The 12,704-nt window shown below is 44.7% G+C and overlaps 1 protein-coding gene across 1 annotated transcript in view; it reads left to right on the top strand.

Annotated features, from left to right (window-relative positions):
- thsd7ba (thrombospondin, type I, domain containing 7Ba) overlaps positions 1–12,704 on the top strand; it is a 527,193-nt gene that overhangs the window by 405,435 nt on the left and 109,054 nt on the right. The window contains exon 16 of the mRNA XM_037539668.1: positions 2,659–2,850. Coding sequence (XP_037395565.1) covers positions 2,659–2,850 — 192 coding nt within the window. The remainder of the gene's footprint in view (positions 1–2,658; positions 2,851–12,704) is intronic.

The raw sequence follows: 12,704 nt of genomic DNA, 5'->3' as shown, positions 1-12,704 counted from the left end.
AGTTTCACACCAAATCACTCTGAACCGCTGTGGTTACATCATTGCAGGAATTGTAAATAATTGACATGGTTGTCCTTCATGATGCCACACTGTCCAGTTTGGTGTGATGCTGCTGAGAAATCCCTGCTTAGGGTGCTGTGCTAAAACCAAAATCTGAATGAATGAGTGAAAGAGTGAACGGAGGAGCAATCAAGTGAATGAGTGAGTGGCAAATGAATAAGTGAGCAAGAGAGTGACTGTCTATGAGGAAAGTTCACTCAGATTATTGAGAAAAGAATGAATGAATGAATGAATGAGTTGAGTAAATATGTGAGTGAAAGAGAGAATGAATACGACAGCGAGTGAATAAATGAGCGAATGAATTAGCTCGTGAGTCAGTGATCGAGTGAATGAGTGAACGAATGAGTGAGTGAGTATGCGAGTTAGTGAGCAGGCAAGCAAATGTGTGTGCGAGTAAATAAGTGAAATTAGTAAAGGAGTGAGTGAGTGAAAGAGAACAAATATTACAAGTGAATAAATGAATGAATGAATTAGTGAATGAGTCAGCGAATGAGTGAGTGAATGAGTGAATGAATCAGCAAGTGTACTTTGATGCAAGCAAGTACATTATGATAGGAGTGAGTAAGAGAATGAATAAATGAATGAGTGAATGAATCAATAAGTGAGCAAATAAGTAAAAGAGGAAATGAGTGAGTGAGCAAATAAGGGAAAGATAGAGTAAAGTAATTGTGAGTAAAAATGAGTAATTGTGTGAGCGGGTGAGCCAGTGACTGAGTGAATAAATGAGTGAGTGAATCAGTAAGTGAGCAAGCATGTAAATGAGGGAATGAGTAAGGGAATAAGTGAAAGAGTGAGCAAATGAGTCAGTGAATGAGTGAATGAACGATTGAGTGACTCGGTGAGTAAGAGTGAGTGCAGAAGTGAGCAAGCAAGTCAATGAGTGAGTGAGAGCATGAATAATCAGCTGAGTGAATGAGTGAATACGACAATAAGCAAATTGATGAAATGAGGAGGTGAGCGAGTGAATATCTGAGTAGGTGAGCGAGTGAATAAGTGAGCGAGTCACTGTGAGGATTCCTTCCGTCTTCGGGGAACGCAACTCACCGGTGGGAGGCTTAACTGCATTTCTCTGAAAAGGTAACAGGTGGCTCCGCGTTTGCCAAGCGTATAATTTTCCATCCTTCAGCGGCGGAGATGTTTAGGAAAGCTAAAGAGGATCTGAGAGCTGCGCTCGGCAGGAGGAACAAAAGGGAGAGGAGGGAAAGAAACAAAAAAGAGAAAACGCAGCGGCGCTTATTCTCCACGGCCTTTGTGTCTGTCAACATCAGTTCCAGCCGTTTATATCCTATTTATCGCTCCGGAGCAGTGATGTAATGTTCGGGAAGTTCAAGACACCGTCTGTCCGTTTATGAAGCTGACGTGCGTTCCAGCAGACGAGGGTTTACACAAGCGCAGAAATAGAGTCTCTAAAGCTCTCACCTCGAATATCTGCAACTGGCAGGTGCATCTCTGATTCTCCAACAACATCTCTATTAGACCGCCAGCCTCGTTTAGACAAGTATTCTTAGAAACTGTAACAAACGAGAGCGACACTGTCGGATCTCGTTCCAAGCTGTAAGAAAAGCTGCTCTGCCTGAACTTGGGAGCTCAGCAAATTTGGAATTTCCTCATAATTAAAAGGCTGAGATATATACATCGTCTTTCATAGCGGTTTAGTACTCTGTTCAGGGACGTCTGAAGAGTTGAGTCCCTCACAGAAGGTTATTCAAGGAAATGCTTATGAATTCACTGCCTGGTGTTTGAGACACCATTCATGGTGGAGGGATACATGCAGGGCGCTGTGAGGCAAAATAGTCCCCAAAGAAAACTCATTATTCCAGTTTTTGCACTGTTCAGCATTCCATATAAGCTCAGAAGACTCGTGTAGGTTCTCTGGAGGTTCTGGATGGTAAATAAAGTGTCTATATCTGTGTGTAAGTCATGACGACGCCTGGTTCCCATCACCACCACTGTAAAGACGTCTGAGCCGTTTCACACCAAACCCTCTGGATCTCTCTGATTACATGTTACACACTGAGTTAAGCTGGGATTTTGTGAACTAGGTGGAAACGGCACTCCTCTTTAAGGTGCACCCACTGCTGACACAGGTGCTCTATTGTGCATAGCTTCTATAATCTCCATAGAAAAGCGCTGACCCATAAAATGGGATGCTCGAACAGAACGGACGTCATTTAAGTAAAGTAGACTGTTATCTGCTATCTTCACTGTCGTCCACCAGTGACGTTACATGGCACTATTTTGGAATTTCATTTGGGTTTTCCACCTAATTTAATTCATTTGTAAGTTTTAAAGACAAAGAAATTTCAGCTTAGCTCACATTCACATCCCTCCAGTGGCAAAATGCTATAAAATCCATGAACTGTTGTGTAAACTCTGTAACTTTTATGTCTCTATATTGTAATTGACCTCCTTCTTGTATGTATTAGAATGTATCCTTCTTGGTGGCAGGCAGTATATACATGGTATGTAATTAAGTCTCAGTAGCCCACTGACCAAGGGGGGGCGGTACAGGAGGTGGGTTTCAGCACTGCATCATTGAGGCTAAAATATTCTACATTTAGCTGAAAGTTAACATCATCCAAAATGTTGTGTTCTCAGGTCTGAGCTGTGTGGATGAGAACGAGGAGCTGGTGTCAGTTTCAGAGTGTATTCGCTGGGCGGGACCGATGCCCCCACGAGTCAGGAGCTGCTGGGTGTCCTGCAAAGATGACTGCACCTTTAGCCCGTGGAGCAAGTTCACTGAGTGCTCAGGGTGCAGCAGCAAACGCAGCCGAAAACGAGCACTAACAGGTGAGATAAACGCCCATAGGCAGGAAAGAGAGACGCTCACTGACGGGTGAGATAAACGCCCATAGGCAGGAAAGAGAGACGCTCACTGACGGGTGAGATAAACGCCCATAGGCAGGAAAGAGAGACGCTCACTGACGGGTGAGATAAACGCCCATAGGCAGGAAAGAGAGACGCTCACTGACGGGTGAGATAAACGCCCATAGGCAGGAAAGAGAGACGCTCACTGACGGGTGAGATAAACGCCCATAGGCAGGAAAGAGAGACGCTCACTGACGGGTGAGATAAACGCCCATAGGCAGGAAAGAGAGACGCTCACTGACGGGTGAGATAAACGCCCATAGGCAGGAAAGAGAGACGCTCACTGACGGGTGAGATAAACGCCCATAGGCAGGAAAGAGAGACGCTCACTGACGGGTGAGATAAACGCCCATAGACAGGAAAGAGAGACGCTCACTGACGGGTGAGATAAACGCCCATAGGCAGGAAAGAGAGACGCTCACTGACGGGTGAGATAAACGGCCATAGACAGGAAAGAGAGACGCTCACTGACGGGTGAGATAAACGCCCATAGACAGGAGAGACGCTCACTGACGGGTGAGATAAACGCCCATAGACAGGAAAGAGAGACGCTCACTGATGGGTGAGATAAACGCCCATAGACAGGAAAGAGAGACGCTCACTGATGGGTGAGATAAACGCCCATAGACAGGAAAGAGAGACGCTCACTGACGGGTGAGATAAACGCCCATAGACAGGAAAGAGAGACGCTCACTGACGGGTGAGATAAACGCCCATAGACAGGAAAGAGAGACGCTCACTGACGGGTGAGATAAACGCCCATAGACAGGAAAGAGAGACGCTCACTGACGGGTGAGATAAACGCCCATAGACAGGAAAGAGAGACGCTCACTGACGGGTGAGATAAACGCCCATAGACAGGAAAGAGAGACGCTCACTGACGGGTGAGATAAACGCCCATAGACAGGAAAGAGAGACGCTCACTGACGGGTGAGATAAACGGCCATAGACAGGAAAGAGAGACGCTCACTGACAGGTGAGATAAACGCCCATAGACAGGAAAGAGAGACGCTCACTGACGGGTGAGATAAACGCCCATAGGCAGGAAAGAGAGACGCTCACTGACGGGTGAGATAAACGCCCATAGACAGGAAAGAGAGACGCTCACTGACAGGTGAGATAAACGCCCATAGACATGAAAGAGAGACGCTCACTGACAGGTGAGATAAACGCCCATAGACAGGAAAGAGAGACGCTCACTGACGAGTGAGATAAACGGCCATAGACAGGAAAGAGAGACGCTCACTGACGGGTGAGATAAACGGCCATAGACAGGAAAGAGAGACGCTCACTGACGGGTGAGATAAACGCCCATAGACAGGAAAGAGAGACGCTCACTGACGGGTGAGATAAACGCCCATAGACAGGAAAGAGAGACGCTCACTGACGGGTGAGATAAACGCCCATAGACAGGAAAGAGAGACGCTCACTGACGGGTGAGATAAACGGCCATAGACAGGAAAGAGAGACGCTCACTGACGAGTGAGATAAACGCCCATAGACAGGAAAGAGAGACGCTCACTGACGGGTGAGATAAACGCCCATAGACAGGAAAGAGAGACGCTCACTGATGGGTGAGATAAACGCCCATAGACAGGAAAGAGAGACGCTCACTGATGGGTGAGATAAACGCCCATAGACAGGAAAGAGAGACGCTCACTGATGGGTGAGATAAACGCCCATAGACAGGAAAGAGAGACGCTCACTGATGGGTGAGATAAACGCCCATAGACAGGAAAGAGAGATGCTCACTGATGGGTGAGATAAACGCCCATAGACAGGAAAGAGAGACGCTCACTGACGGGTGAGATAAACGCCCATAGACAGGAAAGAGAGACGCTCACTGACGGGTGAGATAAACGCCCATAGACAGGAAAGAGAGACGCTCACTGACGGGTGAGATAAACGCCCATAGGCAGGAAAGAGAGACGCTCACTGATGGGTGAGATAAACGCCCATAGACAGGAAAGAGAGACGCTCACTGATGGGTGAGATAAACGCCCATAGACAGGAAAGAGAGATGCTCACTGATGGGTGAGATAAACGCCCATAGACAGGAAAGAGAGACGCTCACTGACGGGCATTTATAGTAAGCAACATATGCTCACAGGTAAGATACACACACTATAATAATGTCATAATAACATGAGATGCACATGATCACAGGTGAGATACACACACTATAATAATGTCATAATAACATGAGATGCACATGATCACAGGTGAGATACACACACTATAATAATGTCATAATAACATGAGATGCACATGATCACAGGTGAGATACACACCTCAGGTGAGATACTCACTATAACAACATCATAATAAGATGAGACCACATGCTCAAAGGTGAGATATACACACTCACAGGTGAGGAACAAACACTCATAAGCAGTAAGTGAAACACCCCCTGGTATTCGGGGGTCCCATGTTGTCTGGATGCTATTTCACTCATCATAGCGGCACTGATGCTTTAATTGTAACAGTATGTTTGATTTATCCATCGTTCTTCTATAAAATCTGCACTCTTCCTCACATTAACTGAGATCTTCCTCATCTCCTCTTCGGTCTTCAGTGTGAGGATTGAGGAACAGTCGCTCTTCACTCCAAACTCTCGGGGAACTGGGCGAGTTTTCAGGTTTTCAGATCTGCTGCAGCTCATTCGAAAGTTTCTCAGAGGAATTCGGTCACAGTTACGGTTTCTAGACTATGATGGACCAACTGGGTGAGCCGGTCTGCTACAGCGCCATGCAGAGGCAGAGCAGCGCTACAGCTCTGGTTAGTTACAAACACCAAAGACAGAAGCTGATTGTTGGTGAAGAAGATAAACCACGAGCTTCACAGACTCTGGATTTGGGCAAATATTTTAATAATAACTGTCAGTATAACGGCATGCTGAGTTTATTTTCCCCCCTCAGAATTTTGGTTTTGAGTTAATTAGAGGGTCCCAGACCCCCCAGGCCCTCTTATGTTTTGCACATTGCTCATAAATGAGATAAAAACACTCACAAATAACAAACTCAGAGGGTTAAACAGAGATAAACGTGCACTATGTAAAATAAACAGACTCTCCCAGGTGAAACAGATGCACACTGAGTGGTGAGGTACGTGAACTCACAGGGGGAAAAAGTGCACACTCGGTTCACTCCTGCGGTCAGTCATGTCAGATAAACGTGAGAGGCTTCCCGATTCGGTTGTGTGGGTGAACATAATGAGACCCTGTGTATGTTATGTTGTCTTATGTTCACCGCGGCTCCCACCATTTGTGCTAATAAATGTTTCAGTACTGCCTCTGGGCTTTTCCTGCCGCTCTTATTCTCCGTGCTCGGTTAGCAGTCAGTATTAGCCCTGTGTACCGTAAAGCCCAGAAACCCTCCACCTCCTCTCCCGCTTTGACCTGTTCATCATTACTTTCTCCAGCGTGCTGTGCTTTGCACCTAATTGCCATTTACTTACTTATTCTAAATAGCCTGGCGGCGTACAGCTCTTCAGGAAGAAGCTGTCAGTTTGTATAGATTTGAATAAATAAAATATCTACAGTTTGGCTTTGAAAGAGGCAGTAAACTAAAGAGAGTTTCCATTACAGAACCTTCATTCATAGTGCAGCTTGGCTCAAGACCATGTTTCTGTTGCTGAATGTAGCCTCATGGGATTCTGTTTGGGGACTCCCTTATCATTGTATTCACCCGTGTCTTGTTAGTCGCTCGTCTGATACGTTCAAAGATGTTTTGATCTAGAAATGAAAGCTAATGGTCACTGATTGCTGCTTAAATGTTAATTACCAGGACTGGGCTGCAGTGATTACACACACGTTAGTGTCTAAAGTCTTTAATAAGTCCTTACACTCTCAGAAGAAAGGTATTAAACTGTCTCTGGGGCAGTGCCCCTCTCACCATTGGGGTGGGACCCTCAAGGCTCCGTCTCAGTACCTTTAGTCAGGGAACATAACTGAACCATAATCCACTGAAATTATCTGTTCTGAGCTGGACTGACTCCACACACCCCGCCTCGCCTCGCCTCCAGGCTTTTACTCTACTGCTCTGTTTTAAAACATTCAGTTATGAAAAGGTGCAAGGTATTTAAACGTGTTTAAGGTTCACAGTTGGACCTTAAATCTACTGTTTTACCTTCGAGGGTATGTTTACATTGTTTGGACCTTCATAAAGGAATAATGTACCTTCACAGAACCTCTATTTCTTACAGTGTAGTCAGTGCCAAAATTCTGATGCCTTTATATAGAATCATACACACTCAGAGAACCCTTTGCCTGCTTAAAGGGTTTGCATGGTGAAATGGTTCTTCAGCTTGATGGAGAATTTGCTGTAGATGGTTCTATATAGATCATTTATGAACATGGTTCTATATCTGCTATGATGTCAAGCTTGTAACAGTAGCAGAACCCTTTTTGGTGCTATATTGAACCAAAACCATGATGCATGTAGGTTCTCTGGTGGTTCTGGATGGTAAATAAAGTGTCTATATCTGTGTTGTAGTCATGGCGATGCCTGGTTCCCATCACCACCACTGTAAAGACGTCTGAACCATTTCACACCAAACCCTCTGAATCTCTCTGTTTACATCTCACACACTGAGCTATGCAGAGGTTTTGAGAAATCAGTGAAATTCCACTTTAAGAGTGGAGAGCGGATCTGTGTGGGGTAAATGAGGAGGGTGAAGATGGGGTTGTCTGTACTGTGGGGGCAGAAATCTCTCCAAACAGCCCAAGGAGGAGAGATTTACTCTTAACTTTCCTCTTAGCTCCATCGCTCCTTTCACACCTCATGGTCTGTCACTCCTCCTCCCCTGGAGCGCTTATGGAGAGTTGTTTTCCACACTCATTTTGACACTCATTTCCATACTCAAAGATCACCCACTGTGAACAATTCCAGCAGAAGATTAGAGAGACGTCAGGGAGACTGAGACCGCCAGGCTTTCAGCTTCAGACTCAAAAACCCCCCAAAAAAGGCGTGATTGGCTCTCATTAAGAGGCACAACATCTCAAAGGCCCTGCGCTACGTGATTTATCTAATCCCATCCACTTAAAAATGATCAGGCTCACACGCTTCAGCAATGATCTCAAAAATCCAGAGAAGGCAGCAGAAAAGAAAGAGAAAGTGGGTGAAATGGGTGAGCTAAGCGAAATCATGCAGCAGGTTTAATTGAAGGGGTCTGCTGTGGACTTCAGAAATCTTCATTAATGATGCAGGACGGTTCTGGACAGTGTAGCAGGTGCAGAACATCATCTGAATGAAATATTCAGGTAGCCAGTTGCATACGGTGAGTTGCATCGAACATACACTATATGGACCAAAGTATTGGGACATCTACACATTACACATACAGGATAGGCATTAATATGGAGCTTTCTACAGATTTTGGAGAGAGTCTGTGGAATTTGTGTCCGTTCATCCAGAAGAGCATTTGTGATGTCAGACACTGATGTTGGACGACAGGACCTGGCTGACAATCTCCATTCTAGTTAATCTCAAAGGTGTGTGGTGTTGTTTTTACTAAAGAACCCTTGAAGAACCATCTTTTTTAAAAGTGTGGAAGCAATGCAGGTTCATTGAGAAGTGCATAGTTTTAATAGTGCAGACAGACACGGCCCAGAGCAGTTTTTATTGATGGTTTGGGGAGTTGGAGCTGGAGCTGGAATTATAGATGGAACTATAGATGGAGTTGGAGCTGGAGTTAGAATTAGAGATGTAGCTGCAGTTGGAGATGGAATTATAGATGGAGATGGAGCTGGAGATGGAATTATAGATGGAGTTGGAGTTAGAATTATTGATGGAGCTGGAGTTAGAATTATTGATGGAGCTGGAGTTGGAGTTAGAATAATAGATGGAGTTGGAGTTAGAATTATAGATGGGGCTGGAGTTAGAATTATTGATGGAGCTGGAGTTAGAATTATTGATGGAGCTGGAGTTAGAATTATTGATGGAGCTGGAGTTGAAGTTGGGGTTGGAATTTGAGTTGGTGATGGAGTCGGAGTTGGGGTTGAAGCTGGAGTTGAAGTTGGGGTTGGAATTTGAGTTGGGGTTGGAGCTGGAGTTGAAGTTGGGGTTGGAATTTGAGTTGGTGATGGAGTTGGTGATGGAGCAAAGCAGCAAAAACCAAAGTGAAACTAAGCTCTGAGTGCACTGGTTATCGGCTGCCTCGATTAAGGTATGAGCTTTTCTGTGTGGAGTGAAGAACAGCGTGTTCTGCTGTGTTTTGATTCTATTCAGGTCTTTGTTGTTTGAAGTGTATTGTCGGCTTTAGTGTTTGCATTCTTGTGTGTTAAATGCACACACAGATCCCAATGAGTGAGTTGTGATTCTGAGGCATGCTGTCTGTGATTTCACGCTGACAAAGTGCTGGTGCCCCTCCCGAGTAACGGATCTAGTGGCAGCTCCACAGGGTGATTTCTGAATGACCATGGCTGAGTGGATGTGCTGCTGGGCTACAGATGAATCCAGGCTGAACTTGTTTTCCGCCATCTGCCCTGCACATCCATCTGCCCTCACAGCAGGAGTGACCCGGGCAAAAGACCAAAGAAAGCAGAAGAATAAAATTCCAGTGTGACCAGAAAAGCAAGGCTAGACTGACCTTTGCATGTGCTGGAGCTTAACCCTAGACTTTGATGTATTATTGTCATTTTACTATGTTATTGAAACAAAATAATATACCAACATAGCTGGATATGCAAATAAATACGTATTAAGTTTACATTCTGTATTAGAAGGTTTGTCTGCCGTTTATTAGAAAATTTATTAGAAACACCCACCTTGTGCTTCCACTCACTGGCCACTTTATTAGAAACACCCACCTTGTACTTCCACTCACTGGCCACTTTATTAGAAACGCCTACCTTGTGCTTCCACTCACCAGTCACTTTATAAGAAACACCAACCTTGACAAGGCTGCCCAGTGTCCCCGTACTTGTTCAACCTGTATGTAGAACATGTGATGAGAGAAGCAAGACTGGAAGTAGATGGTCGAGGATTCAGGATTCGTGAGATAAGCATTAATAAACTTTGATATGCAGATGATACAAAACTCAGTGGAAGATCAGGGCGATCTGAAGGCCCTTATATGGAAAGTTAACCCTCTGTGGTCTGAGATCATTCTCCCAATTTGTTCATAACCTCTTAAACTCTCCTCTAAAGCCTCTTCATGTAATATGATCCTCATATGTTTCATATCTAAATGCTCCGTTATCTTCTTCACTACTTTCCAAACCCGCTTCAGCAGCTGTAAACTCTCTGACGCCGTTTCACACGAGTCTCCGATGTGGACTGAATGAAGAATGAAGGGTGTCTGGCATGACAGTCAGTCCTTAGTGGTGATCTGAGTGTCCGTTGGTCAGTTTTACTGTAGATGGACACACGAATCCACCAGCTCCACACGGTGAGAGGCAGATGTGTATCTCAGCCCCTCTTCATAGGCTCATAACTCTGTATGTGAGTCTCATATCATGATCTCATGATGAGATGGAATGGAAAGGGCGGCTCTACGGATTCAGGAAGGGTTTGAAATGGATTTATGAGCTGGATCATCACAAAGATACAGACTCAGATATAGAAACAGAATTTGATGCACAAGCAAGTTTGTGCACCCCAGAGCAATAAAGAACAGAGTAACAAGATGAAGCAGCTCAACATGAAAAAAACAAAGGTTTCAACAACAGACAAGATGAAGAACTGTACCGTTAATGGTGGGGATGTAGAGACAGACGACAGCTTTTGCCTGATGGGATCAATTATTATGAACAAAGAATCAAACAGTAAAGAAATACGATACAGATTGGCACTCAGCAGAACAAACACGAAAAAGCTTGAAAAGATCTTCAAATGTGATGATGTGTCTCTATAGTCAAAGATCAGAACTGTCCAGGCTGTGGTCTTCTCTGTGGTTTTTCATGGATGTAAAAGCTGGACAGGAAAAGCGTCCATGCCTTTCAACTTTGGTGTTGAAGACTTTTGAGAGAACCTTGGGTGGCAAGGAAAACAAACCAATGGATTCTTGACCAATTCAAGCCTCACCTCTCACTTAAAGCCCAAACAACAAAACCAAAGCTCTTGTGTTGGATGAGGAAGAGTGAAGCAGGTAAAAGAGGAAGAGTATGACCAGCAACAAGATGGATGGATATGATCAGAGGAGTCATGAAATAGTCATTAAGAAGCCTGAGGACCCAAACAGGAGGCAGGGTTTTCTGGAGGAACACTCCATGTGGTCTGAAACGGCTTGATGGCACTTTGGGTCATGCTCAGGCTTCCGTTTCATGCCAGTACAGTTAGCTAGATGCCACTAGAACCTGACGTCGCTTTACACTTGTTTGACTACTAAGCCTAGGTATTATTTATGGTTGGTAAAATAAGACCAATTTAACGATTTGTTGAAGGAAAATAAAACAATCAAACAAACTAAAAAATGTGAGAAGACTCTTTGGATTTCAGAAGTGCAGGTCATTTATTCTTCTTGAGCATGGAGAATGCTTCCCAAAGGCCTTCGGACAACTCACACAGATACAGGGTTTGTACATATAATTTACACCCTCAGTAAGGATGGGGTGGTGTCACCCCACCCCTTTTTGTTATCTCCTAATCTCATTACATCACCATTATGTCCAAATTGATGATTTTCTTCCGCCCATTCGTCTAACTTATGGAACCATTATATCCAATTATGGAGCCATATGGAACCATTATCTCCAAGTCTGATCTGTATCATTTTTTAAAAAAGACAATGTACCAGGCACACCCTAGCCCACCCTAGCAGACCCCAGCACACCCTAGCACACCCTAGCACACCCTAGCAGACCCCAGCATACCCTAGCACACTCTAGCAGACCCCAGCACACCCTAGCACACCCTAGCAGACCCCAGCACACCCTAGCACACCCTAGCAGACCCCAGCACACCCTAGCACACCCTAGCAGACCCCAGCACACCCTAGCACACCCTAGCACACCCTAGCAGACCCCAGCACACCCTAGCACACTCTAGCAGACCCCAGCACACCCTAGCACACCCTAGCAGACCCCAGCACACCCTAGCACACCCTAGCAGACCCCAGCACACCCTAGCACACCCTAACACACCCTAGCACACCCTAGCAGACCCCAGCACACCCTTACGCCCTACTAAGGAAACTTCTTTTAAGGCACTTGTTCCAATATGCTAAGCCATATTGTACTTTATTTATGTTTTATCCTGCCTAATACAACATATTTTAATTTAGGGAATCTTTAATTTACATCAAACCATTACTTAGAACCGTGAATTGATGGAAAAGAGAACAGAGAGGGACCCTTTGAAAATGTGTTTCAACATTCAGGACGGACACATTGTGCGATTATATGTGAATGATGCCCACAAGAAAGTCCAGGCTGCTCTTTTTCATTCTGACCTTCTAAAACTGGACGTTAAGGAATGAACTCTGGTTGTTTATGGACAGAATTACAGCTTGTGTGTTTTCACACACAGGCAATTTCCTACTGAAGCTCAAAAAACCCTCTTCCGTTCTTGTCATCACTTTGATCCTGACATGTTTATCGTTCCTCTGAGACGTTTCATACTGTATCTGTTAACCAGAGAGTCTTTAGTCCCGCAGGGCCAACATCACATCATCTCAGTGTACAACAATCGATTTGTAGCTTTTTTTTTTTTTTGCACATATTGTTTGTTTATTTCCTTTAAATGAGATGATCACAGCAGATATTAGAGTAAATCCCTAAAGGATTTGCTGCTTGGCTTCTGTTAGCAAACAAGCCATATCTGATCAGCAGCAACACA

Source organism: Pygocentrus nattereri, chromosome 6, assembly GCF_015220715.1.
Source record: "Pygocentrus nattereri isolate fPygNat1 chromosome 6, fPygNat1.pri, whole genome shotgun sequence".
Taxonomy (NCBI): domain Eukaryota; kingdom Metazoa; phylum Chordata; class Actinopteri; order Characiformes; family Serrasalmidae; genus Pygocentrus; species Pygocentrus nattereri.
This window is presented reverse-complemented; position numbering and strand designations above follow the sequence as displayed.